Source organism: Mauremys reevesii, linkage group 13, assembly GCF_016161935.1.
Source record: "Mauremys reevesii isolate NIE-2019 linkage group 13, ASM1616193v1, whole genome shotgun sequence".
In the NCBI taxonomy this organism is placed as follows: Eukaryota; Metazoa; Chordata; order Testudines; family Geoemydidae; genus Mauremys; species Mauremys reevesii.
Genome location: NC_052635.1, coordinates 46,343,353 through 46,360,310, shown reverse-complemented (window position 1 = coordinate 46,360,310; position 16,958 = coordinate 46,343,353). Strand labels below are relative to the sequence as shown.

Genomic DNA, 16,958 nt, shown 5'->3' with positions numbered 1-16,958 from the left:
CCTATGAAGGGGTCTCTCACATAAACACACACAAACAAAATAGGCAGAAATCAAGGTGTAAATTCTAACATGAGAAAGTGAGTTTTTGCCAGGGTGCATTATAAACCATGAGACATGCAGGCAGAACTCTGCCTGGGAGCAGGGAGAGAGGAAATTGGCTGCTTTAATAATAAATAAGTAACAATCTAGTGTCTCAGGCCCTGAAAGAGAAAACGTGTTTTTAAAAAGGAAATGAGACAGCAGCATGAGTCTGACTCTCCATCGGTTTTATCAAGTGTGGCACAGATTAGCTTCCCCCACAGAAAAACGGCAGAACATGAACAGATGAAGCCCACTGAATCCACCCAGGAGTGCAGGAAAAAGGCATTTTTGCCCTCAGAAAGCTGACTGTGTTAACGGACGTCCCGGCAGTAGGAGTTGCAGAGGCAAGGATTTCAGAGTGAAGCATGCAAGGCCTGCAATAACAGGTTAAAAAAGGCAACTCGCCATCCCACTTGCAAGAACCATTGTGTGCTTTCCGGCCCCATTTCACCTTCTACTTTCATCCACTCTGGTGCATTTTTAACGTTTCTGTCTCCAGCAATAAGCCTCACTAATTTTCCTGTGTCTATTATTAATATTGTCTATTGAAGAGGACAAACTTGACTCAGGAAGATGCCAGGTACTGGATAGCCAGGCGACTTTACAAGCCCCGCCGTGTCACTAGTAGTAGTTATAGCAGATCTATATCCATTTGCACTGCTGTGCTCAGACAAACTCTACACAGCCCTGCAGTGTGAGATGCTGCAGCCATCACCAAAGCTACCAGGAGATGAGGACTACACATTACTAGGAAAGCCTGAGAGAAGAAGGGAAGGAGAATTAGCAGAGCAAGGCGACAAGGGAGCATATGAAACTAGGCTTCACAAATGTGTGTGATAGAGAGTTACGCCTTGCAAAGCTCCTCGGATATTCAGAGCTGAAAGCTCCCGGGCAGCTCAATAACACAGATGCTTCCCACTAAAAACCTTGGCCGCGGTGCCACCCTCTGGCTTGGAGAGGTAATACACTTTTCATAATGGAAAAGCTGCTCGGGGAACATGGTCTGAAATCAAACCTCCCTCTCGCCCCACACCCATCTACCCCAAATCACAGCACATGGGATTTCAAGGGTTCTCATAGAAACCAGGCCACAAAACTATTTCAGTTGTCCAGCAGAACCAGCCCAATCACAACCCCAGTCTGAAGCAATCTAATCTGAATCACACTGACTCGCTGACATGCATTATAGCACACCCAGCCAGAGACAACAATGAAAGCTAGCCTCCTGCCTCAGTTTCCTTGGAAAACCACCACCAGTGAGAGGGGAAATGGGGGATTTATCTTCCTTTACTAAACTCCTCTAGCTCCGCTCAGGCAGTTGCGCCCTCTGCTGCACGTGGGTTATTACGTATGCACTCTCCCCATAGGGCACGCTGAGGCGAGCCTGCCATTTGGTGGCATTACAGCACAAGAAAGCAGGTTCATTTGGGACAAACGATTGTGAGATCCAAGTTCTCCTCTGACAAATCGCTTTGAAACCAACATCCCGGCATGCAGCAGCTCTGGCTCTACACCGGCTGTGGGGAAAATCCACCTTCATGCTCTTTTGAGTGCTGATCACACAGTCGCTTTATCCTGAAGTGTGACACATCGCCACTTACGGCATTAAACAATCTGTGCTAAGCCCTAACTCCATAACTCACAGTGGCTCACCGTCAGTGGAACAGCAAATACTGCCAAGATATTAATGCCAAATTAGCTGAAGATTGTTCTGTACAGAGCAAACCTGCTAGTAACACACACCCAGAGTGCAAAAGCAGATGCCAGCTGTTCCTCAACAAATGTGGACAATTTCATGCGTCACATTAGAAAGGGTCAGAAGACATTTTCCTATTTTTTAATGGTCACTTTCACAATTTACAACATTTGCCGTTACATACATCGTGTAGCCATTTAATCATGAAAAATGCTAATTCATTCAACCCCCAGTAGGTCTGCTATCCACTCCCCTGCCTGTTGTGCTTGATGCACCTAGACAAGCAAGTTTCTCATGCTGAGCTTGTGGAACCTGTTGACCCCTCCCCCGTGCAGGCATGCTTAGTGTTTGTTCTCTGCTCATTGAGGAACAGAAAAGGGTGAAGCATCAGGGGAGGTAGCGTTACAGTGCTCGAGCGCTAAGCTCACGCGGGACTAAGCCTGGAAAATGGGGTGCATGCTCTAACAACTCATGTGGTTACAATTCAGACACTTGCATCAGAGCGATACTACTGGTCTCAGTGTAGCATCGAATTAGCTGGTGCCACAAAGCTAATGATTCAGCACAGCTGGCCGGCTCTGCACGGGATAAATCCAGAACACCGAGTCAGACGCAAGGTGCACTGGGACGTGAGGTGCACTAGGTGGCAAACCTGCATGCACTACGCCTGGCTCAAGCTAATCCCATTAGCCCCTCATTTCTAGGAGCACCTAATTCACCCCCAGGATTCTTAATAAAAGAAGAGACCTGAGCCCAAAATGCAAACAGTGAAACAGACAAAGAGTAGAGGACTCCAAGTGTGCAGCTATACTGGTCCTCAACAAATGTGAGAAAGTAAATTAAAGGGTTAATCTCTTCCCCAGAGCCTTGAGTTACACCCCGGCCATCCCTAGCAGCTCAACAATTCATTTGTAAAATTCCTTACCAAAAATCTCCACTTTCCATTAAGATAGAGTGTATCCACCTTTATCACTTTTCACTTCCATTCACTTCCACAGCAGATCCAGCATCCTGCCCTCCTGGCGAGGAAACCAAGGAGCAGGCTGTACTTCCCAAAGCCATGAAGCAGCCCAGCACACAGCAAGGCAAAACTGCAGACAGTCTTGCCTAATGGAGGGAGGAGAAAACAACTAGACCAGGCTGGATGCTGTGAGGTAGAGCCCTGCATGGGACCATTTTTTAATCCCGCTCCCGCTAAAACGGTGGTGGGTCCTGCAGGACCCCAGTCCCTCTGCAGAGCTCTACACTAGTCCCATGCAGGGCTCTCCTGTGAGGAACGTCAGAACCTGTAGTGGGGGCAGGGGAAAATCAGAACTTTACTTCTCAAAAAGGATGAGAAAAGCATTAACCTCACGCCTCTACATGCAAATCCACATACGGTACAAGAGAATTGTGACTCCCCATGGCTCTATCGGCTAGTGCTGGTGGTACAGCAATGTCAGTGTCAGCCTGGCAATCAGACCACCCATTTCTGAGATGGTTTTTATTGAACACACTGAAACAAAGGAAGCATTTTGCATAAGGCTCAGGAGGAGCGAAGAGTAATGGGTTGCTATAAGTCGTTCTTCCCCAGCATGGATGGAAACTACTTCCTTTGAGCTCCCTTTCAGCAGACCTCCCTCCTCCTCTACAGTCAGTAACGTGATCCATAAAGCAACTGGGACAACTCCAGTGGGAGAATTTGTGGCACAACAGGCTGCAGCCTCTTTCAAAACAGGTTTGTTTTGTTTATTTATTTTAAAGTCCACTGATCATCACAAAAACATGGGAAATGCAACTAATGAGAAAAAAGTCCAACCAAGATCTAAGAACCCAGAGCTACAGGTAGATGTGACACTGCTGCCTGGCGCAGGTGCGCATACAGGACGAAACGACACATGCGCGCAGCAGGCAGACGCGTGAAGAGAGGTGGGTTCCATTATATTAATCGCTGGACGATGACAGCATTGAGCAGGTTGGCTTCCTTCAGGGTTTGGTCCTCGTCAGAGAGCTCTTTATTCGGGAAGGTGGTCATGAGGACAAAGCTGGTAGCAGCCATCGCTGGCCGGGCATCCACTATGAAGAGCCGGATGTCACGGATGCTGTCCAAAGGGATCAAACACACAATGGTGACCCTGTTATTTCATTTACTGCACAAATGTGTGGGAAACAGACTAACCTAAACCCCTGCAATGTCACGGCACCAACACTGCCAGCAAACGGCAGAGGCCACATTAAGCAGATTTCACATTTCAGCTACTTTTAAAGGTGACTTTTCATTTTCTGTTGCCACAACTCTACAGACACACAAGTCCCCTGAAATAACACATGAAACTGCTTTCTACCTATAAGCTGTGGTCACAACTAAACAGTCTTTGTAACTTCCTGCCTTAAACACGTGCAGTGGTTGGTGGCTGTACTAGTAAGTTTTTAATACCTGCAGATCACCATGGTGTCTGGGCACGTTGGTGAATCAAGAGATTCCTGGATGTATCGTTTGTAAAATGCTTTGGTATCCCTTCAGGACGAAAGGTGCTATGTCATTTACAAAGTGCTGGATGGGCAGGAGAGCAGCGTTCTGCCTAAGTGCAGCAGATCCCAGATTATCTGAACCCTTAGGGGGCATGATACCATTGTGGATAACAACGGGGCCTGGAAAAGAGATTTGTCTTCCAGTCTCCTCTGCTTGAGCAGAGATGTGGTTCAATTCTCCTATAAGAACTGGAGGAAAGTATGGGTGACCAGCTGTGTTCTCCAAGACTGGCTGGCTGAGCAGGACTTCAGCACAGAAGTCACCTGCTTAAATCCTACTGAGCAATGGACTCCAGGGAATTAATTTTGCTCCTCCCACTGAACCTGTTTTAAAGGGGAATCTCCTCTCTCAAGCTATCTGCAGTGAAGAGAGAGTGGATAAGCAAACAAGTTTGTATTCAGAGTCAGAAGAAGTCAATTGAGACAAGCTCCTTAATTATCTGAAGATGTCCAAAGCCCTTGGGATAATTTAGCTGGCACTACAAACAGTTACACTGATAATACTGAAGTGTTCAAATGAGAGCTCACCAGCTCAATTAGGAAAACAAAACCTATCCTATCAATAGTTAACCATCGCCAAACCCCACAGTAATTCTGCTCCTATTCACCTATACAGAAGGCTCCCCAGAGCTCCCTTTAGCGGGCTAGCCAGGATTTTAACATCTGCTCCAGCTGTGTACAGTTCGCAGTGTCATTCAGGCCTTCCCAGTTAGTAACCTGTGTTTCCAGTTGCCCTTGTACCTGTGGCTGTGGTTAAATTTCTGGACCAATCGCCCGCCATCAGCGAGCCGGATTTGGATGTTGGTGGTGGGCTCTGACTCATCAATGGTGATAGAAGAACTGGCTTTGGCTTCGTTCTCTGCTTGCTGTGCTGGAGAGCTGGTGCCCATCACCTGGGGGGCAGTGCTAAGAGGAGGAAAACATGGAGGACAGACTTTATAAATCACCTCTTTCCGGGCCCAAGAATCAGGATTCCCACAACAGGGGCACAGATGCAAACATATTAGCACTGAGAACAGGAACCAACCAGTGACACATCAGGGGCCCTCAGACACTTATCTAATCTCCAAACCAACCTCTCAGAGCCAACAGATTATACAACTTCCCCTGCCTTCCAATCCAACCCCAACTCAACCTCACCTAGACATTCCCATGCTCCCAGACGTCTAATCATGGTCTCTATTACCTCCCCATCTCCTTGCTTCGGACTGATCTCTTCACCATAACGGAGGGTGCACATCACACACAATATTTAGCATTTACAAACATTAAATGATTAATCACCACCATGTTATCCTCTTTTTACACATGGGGAAACAAAGGTTAAGTGATTTGACCTAGGCCACAGAATCAGGATCAGAGCCAGGAATCAAACTCATGTTTGTGGCTCAGAGACTTGTGCTCTGATCTCTGCATCACACTTTATATCTGCCATCAATGCCATTTTGCAATTGCTTCACAGGAGTTTGCAATAGGGAACTAACAGCAAGGAGTTAAAGCCAGTCCTTCACATTTGTTAAAAACACCTACGACATTAAATGCTATTAATCTTGCTTATAAAATGCCACCTATTCCTTCATCCTAACAGCCAGCCAAATCAACTGCTGTTTTGTTAAAGAAAGAAACTGTGAGAGCTCAGATGGGCTATGGCAACAGATACCAAATCAGAACTGCAGTCTTCTCACCTGCCCAGTTTCTGCCCCTCTCCAGTGAAAGCCCGGAAGGCACCTTTGGATTTCACAAAATCCTCGTCACGGTGGTCCTCCATATCCAAGTTCACTTGTCCACCGCGTGCTAACCTGCGGAGCTCAGCTGGGACTTCCCTGGAAGCAAGAAGAATGTGCATTGTAATAAAAATCCATACATGAAGCGCTGAAGACTACCTTCTGCGGTCTCCTGATACATAGATGGGCTCCTCTTCCGGAGCAGCTTCAAAATGGTGCCCTCCCCCTGCCAATGGCTACAATAGAGACAGGCACGCAGAAGAGATTACAGAACATGCACCCAGATAATGCTTGTTTCCTATTTATGCTGCCCAGGGAACTGTCACCACAAATGCCAGTCCCATCATAGGCTCTTAGAAACCTTCCCTCCTGTCGCCAGGAATCAAAGCATCCTTTCGTTGTCATCTCATCAGCTAAGCAGGATTTGAGGATGACTCACCTTCCCAGGGCCTAACACACATGAAAGGTTTCTCGCACTAGCCTGCGTTTGGGATAACCTGCCTTTTGTAATCCTCGGGAGTCTGCATCCCACATATGGACGAGACTGTTCCCTCACTTCTAATCCTCAAAGTCACATCCCTTCATGGGATGGGGCTGCTTCCACAGCTAAATACCTGATATAAAGGCAACTGCAGCATTTTACCCACCCCACTGCTACCACAGTAAGATACTTATGAGAATGCTTCAGACGAAATGAGCTATTTCTATGAAGCTCTGATTCCCAGCATGCTGGATTTCCTACATTGCTATATTTTAGCATACAGGCTCTTCCTTCTCAGGCACACTCCATCAGAGGTTCCCCCAGCCCTCATGCCGCATACCCTCTGCGGATAGACTCCAGAAACTGGGCATTGGATGGGTCTTGGTAGCTCCTCAGCTCCCCGTTGTCCAGGCTGAATCCACTCTTCCACAGCTTCAGTACAATATGTACCTGCAACCACCCCAAGCAGAAGTTAGCTCCTCGCCAGTGTCTTAACAACACACAGCAATGACTGGCAATGAAAAGCCTGAACATCTGGGTAATTTCAAATAGAGGACTGTGCCCCAATGGGGACTCCTCTAAGCCAACCCAGACAAAAGAAAGAAAAAAAAACATCTGCTGGCTGCTCGGTGGCATCACTCCACAACAAAGCCACCATCACAGATCACCCTCTTTTTTGCCAGGTCTGGTTAAAAAGCCAAGGAGCACATGGGACAGGGAGACTGACCCACACGCCCGCCCCAGAGGTGGCCCCGCCAAGCTCACAATGGAACACACTGGTCAGGCAGGGGAGAGAAGCCTACACTGCTACTGCTGCTGTTCCTCCTGTGGGGATACAGGGAATTTCATTCTCCAGTGCTTTCTATACACCACCTCTTTCAGGAGCATTAAATTCACAGCTAGAGATGTTGAGAAAAGGTCCTTGGGCCTATGTGGAGCTTCCAGGTTTTTAATTAACAGTTCAGCAGAACACTGCCTACAGAACACTTGATTATTCATTAAATCTACACTGGAGCAAAGAGCACTCTCCAGTCTAAGAATTTACCCAAGCTAGGCTTGCTGCACCTCAGCCTTCTATGTCCATTTCCTTCTCTGGGCTCATCAAGAGGGGAAACAGACACTGTAGATAAATAAAATAATCCACCAAGGAAGATTTTTGCAAAGTTGAAAGATGAGAGCTACTCACATCCTGCCCAGAATGCTGCCTCCTCTCTCCTGACACATAGGCCGACTCCTCCTCCGGAGCAGCTCCAAGGCGGTACCCTCCCCCTGCAAATGGCTACAAGAGAGAGAGGCATGCAGAAGAGATTACAGACTGATATGCACCCAGACAATGCTTGCTTCCCCTTCACGAACATCACCATGTGAAAACATGAACTTCAATGTACCAGCAATATGGTTATAAGCTACATAACACATCTCAAAGCTGCAGTGGCCAGCTTGTTAGCCAATTAATCATCTGACACCGCAAATTAGCTTTTCTTGCCATTATGGCACACATCCTAGATCAGCTCCAATGGAGGGGTTTGGATACAGCTGTACTCACAAGATAATCCCAGCACTCACCAATATAGAACAGCTGTCACTGAGCTGGTGGAAGGAAAACAACTCCATTAAAAACAGATTTAAATAAGGAAAGGAAGGAAGACCCCAGCATTCCTCACTTTTGCTCTGCTGCTCTCGCCGGGGCTCTTAGCCGGCCGATCGACAGCCACCGCTCCGTGCTCCTTAGCTCCTTTGAACAGATCCTCCACCAGCTCATTGGGGCTTTTCTTCCTTGGAGGGCCAACGATCTGCTGCCCACTTCTCTCCGAGCCCCCAGCATAAAACCTGAACAGAACACACATTTATCATCTAGGGACTTGGGGTTAGTTACTTGGACAAATGATTTTCCAGGACATGGACCTGAGAAGCCCCAAGAGGTTACAGGATAAGACTGAGTTTCAGGTCCAGGATGTGGCTGCCCACACAGTTTTTGTTCTTGCACAGTTTGTTATATTATTAGTAGTAGTATATTGTTATTATATATTATAAAGCTCTCACATTTAACAAATGGGTGGAGGGGGGAGAATTTAGTCTAATGGGACTGGTTATCTGCTATCCTGGATTCTATTGACAGATACACAACCAACTTAAGTCACTGAACTGATCTGTGCCTTAATTTACCCATCAGTAAGAGTGTTTATATAGTTGGCCACCTCACAGGGATACTGTATGGCTTCATTCAATTTGCTTTGCATGTCACCCGTAAACTACTTATAGAATCAGAGAAACGTAGGGCTGGAAGGGCCCTCGCGAGATCATCCAGTCCAGCACCTGCGCTGAGGCACAATCAAGTAAACCGAGACCACCCCTGACAGGGGGTTTGTCTAACTCGCTCTTAAAGTCCTGCATGACAGGGATTCCACAACCTCCCTTGGAAGCCTATTCCATAATTTAACTACATTTACAGTTAGGAAGTTTATCCTAATATATAACCTAATCTCCCTTGCTGCAGATTAAGTGGATTATTTCTTGTCCTACCTTCAGTGGACATGGAGAGGAACTCATCAGTGTCTTCTTTATACCAGCCCTTAACATATTGGAAAACTTACCAAGTCCTCTCTCAGCCTTCTTTTCTCAAGACTAAACATGCTCATTTTTTTAACCTTTCTAAATCTGTCGTCATTTTTGTTGCACTCCTTTGGATTCTCTCCAATTTGTCCACATCTTTCCTATAGTGCAGTGCCCAGAACTGGACACAGTACTCCAGCTAAAGGCCTCACCAATGCTGAGTATAGGGAGACAATTACCTCCTGTGTCTTTTAAACATTCCTGTGAATACACCCCAGAATATTAACCTTTTTAGCAACTGCACCGCATTGACAACTTGTATTCAATTTGTGATCCACTATAGCCCCCAGATTCCTTTCAGCAGTACTACTTCCTAGCCAGTTATCACCCATTTTGTAGTTGTACATTTGATTTTCTCTTACTACTTGTCTTTATTAAATTTCATCTTGTTGATCCCAGACCAACTCTCCAATTTGTCAAGGTCATTTTGAATTCTAATCATGTCCTCCGAAGTGCTAGCAACCCCTCCCCCAGCTTGGTGTCAGCTGCAAATTTTATAAGCGTATTCTCCATTTCATTATCCAAGTCATTAATGAAAATGCTGACTAATATCAGACCCGGCCTGACCCTGCAGACCTCACTAGATACGCCCTCCAAGTCTGGCAGTGAACCACTGATAACTACTCTAAACTAGTTGTGCACCCATTTTATAATAATTTCATCTAGGCCACATTTCCTAGTTTACTTACCAGAATGTTATATGGGTTTCAGAGTCCGGGCTGCAGCCCAAGCCAGAACATACACACTGCTATTTTTAAGCCCTACAGCCCAAGGCCTGTGAGACCGAGCCAGTTGACCTGGGCTCTGAGACTTGGTGCAGCGAGTGTTTCTTTGCAGTGTAGACGTACCCTTACTATTCTTCCTATCTTCCCCTCGCATCAGGATGGTTTCCTATTGAGCCCCTAATACCGTCTCTTTGAGAAACGGCCATCTTTGCTGAACTCCTTTTGGGACCTTACCTACCAGTTCTGAGTTTGTTACTCTGCTTTTTTAAGTCCATTGCTACTCTCTCTCCTTCCATTCCTTAAAATCATGAAATCTCACATTTCATGATCACTTTCACCCAAATTGCCTTCAACCTTCAGATTTTTCAATCAATTCCTCCTTACTAGCCAGAATCAAATCTAAAATGGCTGTCCCACTGAATACTTCCATCATTTTCTGAAACAAAAAACCGTCCTCTAACACATTCCAAGAACTTATTGGAAAAATAATACAGCAAAACCCAAAATATCAGACAGATGTCTGGGTAGTTATAGTCCCCCATTAATACTTGTGTTTTGCATATTCCTGTTATTTGTTCTCGAAACGCCTCATCCACCTCTTCCTCCTGATTTGTTAGTCTATAGGAGACCATGACATCGCTCATTTTCCCCCCTCCTTTTACCTTCATCCAGAGACTTTCAACTGGTCTGACTCTCACCTCCTTCTGGAGCTCAGAGCAAGAGTACACAGCGAGGTACAATGCAACACCTCCTCCCTGGCCTCTCCTTCCTGAACAAGCCATAACCCCACTATACCACCAAGTCTCTGTGGTGCTAATTAAGTCATAATTTAGCTTATGGACTAATCCTTCCAGTTCTTCTGGTTTACTCCCCATATTCCTGGCATTTGTGAATATAGACATCTAAGAGGTTGAGCAACTTCCCCCATTGCTGCTGCCCCTCTTGTTGCTCCTATGACCCTACCGTAATTTTCCATTCCTGCTCCCCCCACCCCTCAACACTGAGTCCTTTGTTAACATCGCTTTGTTTTATACCTGCCTGTGGGCTTGTCTCACTTGCCCCTTTTGCATCTAATTTAAAGCTCTCCTCACTAGCTGTCAGTACAGCTGTCACTGCAGGAAATTTCCCACTAACGTTTCCTAAATGATGCTCAAAAGAAGGGACAAACCCAGACGACAAGGAGAACTGCAGCTGCATTCCCACACAGCAGCGTCTCAGCCAACGACACAGGAGTGCTGGGGCTCACTGCTCTAGCCAAAGTGCAAACCCTCATTGTGCAGGCCCTGAAATTAACTTCTGTTAACAACGGGGAGAAGGACAGGCACTCAGAACATGCATTCTGATCACCACTGACTTTAACATCTCAACTCCCAAACCAGTACAGAACATTTCTACAAACAGCGCTAAGCCTGGCCTTGCAGAAACCATTTTCATTGACTAGCCTTTCAGAATAAGACTCAGTGAGCACGAAAACGTGAGACTCATCAGCAGTGGTTAAAATACAGATTTAAATAAGGTTCTGTACAATTCCATGCTCCCCCACAAGACAAAAGACCATATGGTTTACACATTTAACCGGACTGACCGTTGTCCCTCCTCCTCTTCATCATCATCTTCTTGAGCATGAACAAGGTCTCTGAATGATGTCACCCGGTGGTCACTGTGAAAAGAGAACCAAATGAGCACACACATTCCCCAAAGAGACAGATCTGTATCAGCCATGTAACGTGAACTATACAAGCAGGAAAGTGGCTGTTATGTTGTGCTGCTGTCCTTTACTATGCGTCTGGGTTAAGCAGCATTTATTTCCACTGAACTTCAGTTCTTGCACTAATTAAACACCCTCTATATACTGATCAAATGGCAGCTCGGAGGTGACAGGTACTATTGCTGTCCTCATTAACCATTCAGCAAAGCCCACCTGCTCTTTCCCTCTTGGGGACTGTCAAAATAAGGGAGAATATCCTAATATCCTACTCTTAGCGCCCTCCCCCACCACAACTAAACCCAACAACATACACTCTTAGAATAGTCTAAACATATCTAAGAGATCGCTAGAAATAAATAGGTTTGTGCCTTGTGTCTATGATATGTAAAGAAAGATCTGAAAGGTTTCTGTACAAGAGAAAAAAAGGAACCTGGATTGAAGAAAGCTGGAGTAGAAGAATTTCTGCACTTATACAGTGGATTAATCTGGGTCCCTTCCAATCCTAGGGACCTGATTCTTCACTCCACTGGACCATCGAGTCACATTGGTGTAAAACTGGTGTAAGAGTGGTGAATCAGTCTCCAAGTATCTGAGCCTCTCCCCATCACATCTACAAATACCAGGTGGGTGTATGCACAATGCTTGAAAAGGGGTCACGAACACAACCAATGTAATCTTGAGTCATTTCCCTGCAGATGTACTGGATTTAGGAACCTTTATTTATTCACAGAATAGTTATGGCATAATCCCCAAAAATGGAAGGTATCCTATGCTGCCTTGTTTTAGGGAGCCTGTTAAAGGTGAATGGAGTTCAGGTTACACGTATATTGATCCTCTGTGTTTCTGTTGAGCTACCTGCTAGGGTGCTAACTGAAATAGCATTTTTTTGTGATGTGGACACTTATCCACTAGAATCTGGATTTAGACCATCAAATTCATCTCACACAGACAACTAACCAATCAGATGATAATCTCTGTGCTTCAGATCCCTCATCTGTAAAATGGGGATAATATTTTCCTATTTCACAGGGATAGGATGAGGCCAAATTCATTCAAGCTTGTAAAGTGCCTTGGCATCCTCAGATAGGCAATGTATAGAATTGCAAACTATTCTAGAGAATTATGGTATTGTGCAAATCTCATCTGTATTACAGAAAATGTTTAGATCAATCTACTGAGTTCTCTTCTGGCCCCAAAGCAAACTAAAACAGAATAATCCATTCTTCTTGAGCAATGAGGTAAAATCATTCTACACAGTTCTTTGGATAAAATGTGCAATCCCATCCAAGCTAGGGGAATATAACACTGCTGGGGTTTTCACAAAGGCAAATGAAACTTACAAAATAAAGCTGAACAGAATTCATGATGTCTTCACTGATAACTGTTATACAGCAATGTGATGAGCATAGTTTAAGTACTTTGATAGGTGGCTTACACTCCCACATGTATAACTGCTTAATGAAGAGAGGCCCATATAATTTGGAAAGTGTCTCCTCACCTGGGTGCAGTGCCTCTGGACACAGAGCTGGCAGTTGGCTGAGGAAGCGTCACAATGTCTTCATCACCCCCATCCTCATAGAAACTAGCTAGAGCAATCTGAAAGGACAGAATTACAGTAGGTTTTAAAAGAATAAGCCCAATCACCTTGTACATCATTGCAGTCAGAAAGATGTCAGAACTATATCTATTAAAAGGGTTAATATACTGCATTTACTGAGAACTTTTGTCACACCCAATCGCTTAAACCACATCTACTCTAAGGAATTTTACAAACCAGTTTCCACCTTCAGGAGTCTTAGCAGAAACAAGGCTCATCTAGCAGCTTCCAGTTTTTTACTGCCATGGTAGGGGTTGCCTACACTCAGAAAGTCACAGAAATGGCTCTTCTGGAATAACTCCTTGTGGGGATACTTATTCCAGAAGAAGGGTGCTTATTTCTGATTTAGTTTAATCTACTTCTAAAACGGATTTAGCCAAATCTGAAAAAGGCGGCCTTATTCCAGAATAAGAGTATCTTCGTGGGGATTTATACACAAATAATTATTACAGATTAGCTATTTCAGTAAATTTCCAAGCATACACAAGCCCTTAATTAAATGTGCTAGTGTAGACATGGCCAGAGGGTAAGTTTGCAGGGAAAAAGGCAATTGGTCAAACTGGTGATCACACATTCACTTACAATTTTCGGGTCCTGTTCACATCATGGCTAAATCTGTACTAGCAATAACTGGTTTTCACCACTTCTGACCAGGTGGATACCATTCACAGATCATTCCACTCTACCTAACTGGCTAAATGCAGGAGTCTGTATCATACACAACCTTGATTAAGCATACTGCATAGACTTGGAATAGTTTCAGTCAGCTGAAATTAGGATAATCAGAGGATTTTTCAGTGCTCTTAATATATATGAGAGGACCAGTGCCTGTTTGGGTTAATCACACGTCTATGGAATCTTATACCTCAAGCTAACAAAACTCAGTGATAAACATTATTTACTTGAATAGGAGATTGCCTCAATCAGTTTCACAGATATTTGTAAGGTTTCAAAATTACAAAAGGAAGTGATTTGTCACTCAGTTCTTTCACTTGATGATTTAATCTGCCTCTAAAGAATTTCAGTTATTATTAAAGTATAACAGGTATGGGAGTGGGGGAAAGGCGCATTACTGCACAATATTGTGAGTCAAGACTCCTGGCTCCATCACTGTGTGAACGTGGCTAGACAAGTCACTTCATTACTGTGCCTTGGTTTCCCTAGCTGGATAATACTTATGCCAATGGCTCTGTGAGGCCTAATTAATGCCAGTAAGGTGCTTTGAGGTTTTTGGGTGAACCCGATGTGCTAGAGAAAAGCCAAGGGAGGACAGAGACTCGGTTTCTGTCATGCAAGAGAAGCCTGCAGGGATTTACAGGAGACCTGGGAACTAACTGACGCCACATCTTGAGAAAGGCGCCCAGCTCCAGGAAGCGCCTGTATTACCCCCCCCCCCCGCCCCCAGCCTGCAGCAGACACGGTCTCTGTGACGGGCTCGCACAGAGCAGCCAGTGGCCAGGTCGGGGGTGCGGCGCCTGGGAGAACAGGCCTGGGGGAGCCCTTTGCTCACGCGGGCACCGGCTGGCGCCCAATGGGCCCCCCCCGCCCGGCAGGAAGAGCGGCCGGAGCCCGGGGAGGCGCTGGGGGCCGGGGGGGAGACCCTGGGGGAGGGGCGGTGGCCGGGGGGGGGCAAGTGGAGCGGGGCCGGGCCAGCGGTGAAAGCGGAGGAGTCTGGGCCGGGGCGGGGGCGAGCCGGAGGGGAGGGGAGACCAGGCCGGGTCCCCCCCGCCGGGATGACGGTGCGGTTCCGCGGCGGCCCCTCCCCCGGCCGCCCGCCCGCCCGCCCGCTGCCCGGCCCGGCCCGGCGCTACCTGCAGGTCCCAGCCCGCGGACTCCAGGAAGAAGCGGGCTCGCTCCTCCTCGGTCCCGGTCACGGCCACGAACTCCCTCAGCGCCTCCTGCCGATCCGCCATCTTCCCGGTGCAGCGGCCAATCCCCCCCGGCCCGCGCCGGAGGCCGCGCCTGACGGGCCGGGCGTGCAGCGCTCAAAGCCCTCCGTGCGGAAACGCGCGCCGCCCACAGCGCCACCTGCCGGCGCCCAGCGCCGCCTGCGGCTCCTGGAGCGGGAGGACACGCTGCCCTCTGCTGGGTAGAGGTGGAAACGCAGGGGCCCTGGAGTCACCGGTTCCCACGTGGGTCCCGTCCCACCACGGTCCATCCTGGGTGCTCAGTCCCCTCCTGCATCTGACCCCAGTCACACCCCCGGGCGCTGGGCCAAGGGAGGGAGAGACACGGACGGTTCCCAGGACCAGTCGGCGCCGGGGCTTAGGGCGCTTCTGGGGCGCATGAGGACCCCGACTCCGCCTAGCTCAGGGGATGAGGGCTCAGTTCCCTGCCCTGTCACAGCCTCCTCGCACAAACCACTTACCAAGAGCTTTAAAAGCAGCCACTGGGTTTGGGTGCCCAACCTGGGCCCAGTTTTCAGAAACACTGAGCATCCCTCCCGCACTGGAGTCACCATGCAAATGATGCCCTCTCTGGAGCGTGCCCCAGACCGGAGCCGCTCCAAAATCAGGGGCTGCTTTCGAACATTTGGTCCCGATCTCTCTGAGCCTGAATTCTCTTTGCATACAATGGGCATAATAACCTCAGCCTACCTCCCAGGGTGCCAAAAGGAGACAGGCCCAGACCCTCAAAGGTAGAGAACCCAGGCACAGGGGCTACAATCAATCGTTTGTGAGCTGCTCCCATACCACTGTGGCGGGGCCATCAAAGCCCCTGGGCAGATTAGACAGATGTGAAGGTGGTCAGTAAAACGGTTCCCACCGCGGGGGAAACACCCCCACAAACAGAACCCAGACTTGCACACTCTCTCGGCAGCACAGAACCAGCAGGGTCCCAGGAGATCACGGGCTGTAAGAGCAGGTCACACTGCAGTTCTGCTCTGCAATACGTCCTGTGACAATGAAGGACTCTGCACCTCTGGGGGTGAATTCAGGCATCTTCAGAGCAGCTTATCTTAATACAGAAGTAAATGCAAAAAATGTCCTGCCGCCTTAAGACCCAGAGGCAGGAGGCTTCAGATCAAGGCTCAAAGCAGCAGAAAAGGCACAAGAAATCACTATAGATGGTCTGTGTTCCCTGTTCCCATGTCCCAGAGCACAGCCCAGTATGGCCACCTCCAGATCTGATGCTGCTTAAAGCAGAGGCTGGTTATTAACAGCCAGAGCAGCGAGTTGTTTCATTTTCACCTTATTTAGGTTTTTATTTCTCACCAGATTCTTTTCCTCATCCTCATTCTACCCACATCAGGCTATGACACCGTTACAGTTACCCGAGGTGTCTGCGGTGAATTATTAGTGCTCCGATAAGAGGGGTCTCCAGTACGGAGGGAGCTGTGGTAGAGATTACACAGCCCCCCACCCCCAACCCTCTCCACACACAGAGCTCCAAACCTTTGGCAGATGCTCTCTGTGGCCAGGGGGACTGTGCTGCAGCCACAGCTGACCTGGCCCTCCAGGCAAGCAAGGTGAGACCCGTGAGCAGAGGGGAATCGTCTGCACATGGGCCAAGGAGGTTTCATCCCCCAACCCCATATTTTCTACCCACTCTTCCTCCATCCTGGCCCCTCTTGTGGAGGAACACCAGTCTGCTGCAAACGGAGCCAAACCCTGAGTCCATGAGCAGAGATTGGTCCCTGATCCTAGCTCTGGGTCTCTCTGATCCTAGCTCTGGGGCAGGCCCCATGTCCGTGCCCCTTCTGAGGCAGTGGGACCCCACAGTCTGCCCGCCTCAGACCCCAGACCCAGTGCTTCAGCCCTCCCAAGCTCCCACAGCCCTCCCCTAGAGTCCACAGGGCTGTGGGAGCTCTGGCGTCTAACT

The 16,958-nt window shown here is 47.7% G+C and overlaps 1 protein-coding gene across 1 annotated transcript; it reads right to left on the bottom strand.

Moving 5' to 3' along the window:
• Window positions 1-3,480: 3,480 nt before the first annotated feature.
• Window positions 3,481-15,105, bottom strand: NSFL1C (NSFL1 cofactor). Its single transcript, XM_039499231.1, has 9 exons — window positions 14,948-15,105; window positions 13,038-13,135; window positions 11,417-11,491; window positions 8,158-8,323; window positions 7,680-7,772; window positions 6,834-6,943; window positions 5,974-6,111; window positions 5,030-5,194; window positions 3,481-3,858 (listed from the first exon to the last, which is right to left on the bottom strand). Exons 1-9 carry the CDS (start codon window positions 15,047-15,049, stop codon window positions 3,696-3,698), a joined length of 1,110 nt encoding a protein of 369 aa, XP_039355165.1. The 5' UTR covers window positions 15,050-15,105; the 3' UTR covers window positions 3,481-3,695.
• Window positions 15,106-16,958: the final 1,853 nt, after the last annotated feature.

Bases quoted from the DNA above. Each gene is read 5' to 3' on its own strand.
- NSFL1C (XM_039499231.1), bottom strand. From the start codon at position 15,049: ATGGCGGATCGGCAGGAGGCGCTGAGGGAGTTCGTGGCCGTGACCGGG. The intron at 13,136-14,947 runs GTAGCGCCGGGC...CTGTCCTTTCAG, and splicing joins CCGCGGGCTGGGACCTGCAG to ATTGCTCTAGCTAGTTTCTA. The intron at 6,944-7,679 runs GTGAGTAGCTCT...GGGTGGTTGCAG, and splicing joins GGCAGCATTCTGGGCAGGAT to GTACATATTGTACTGAAGCT.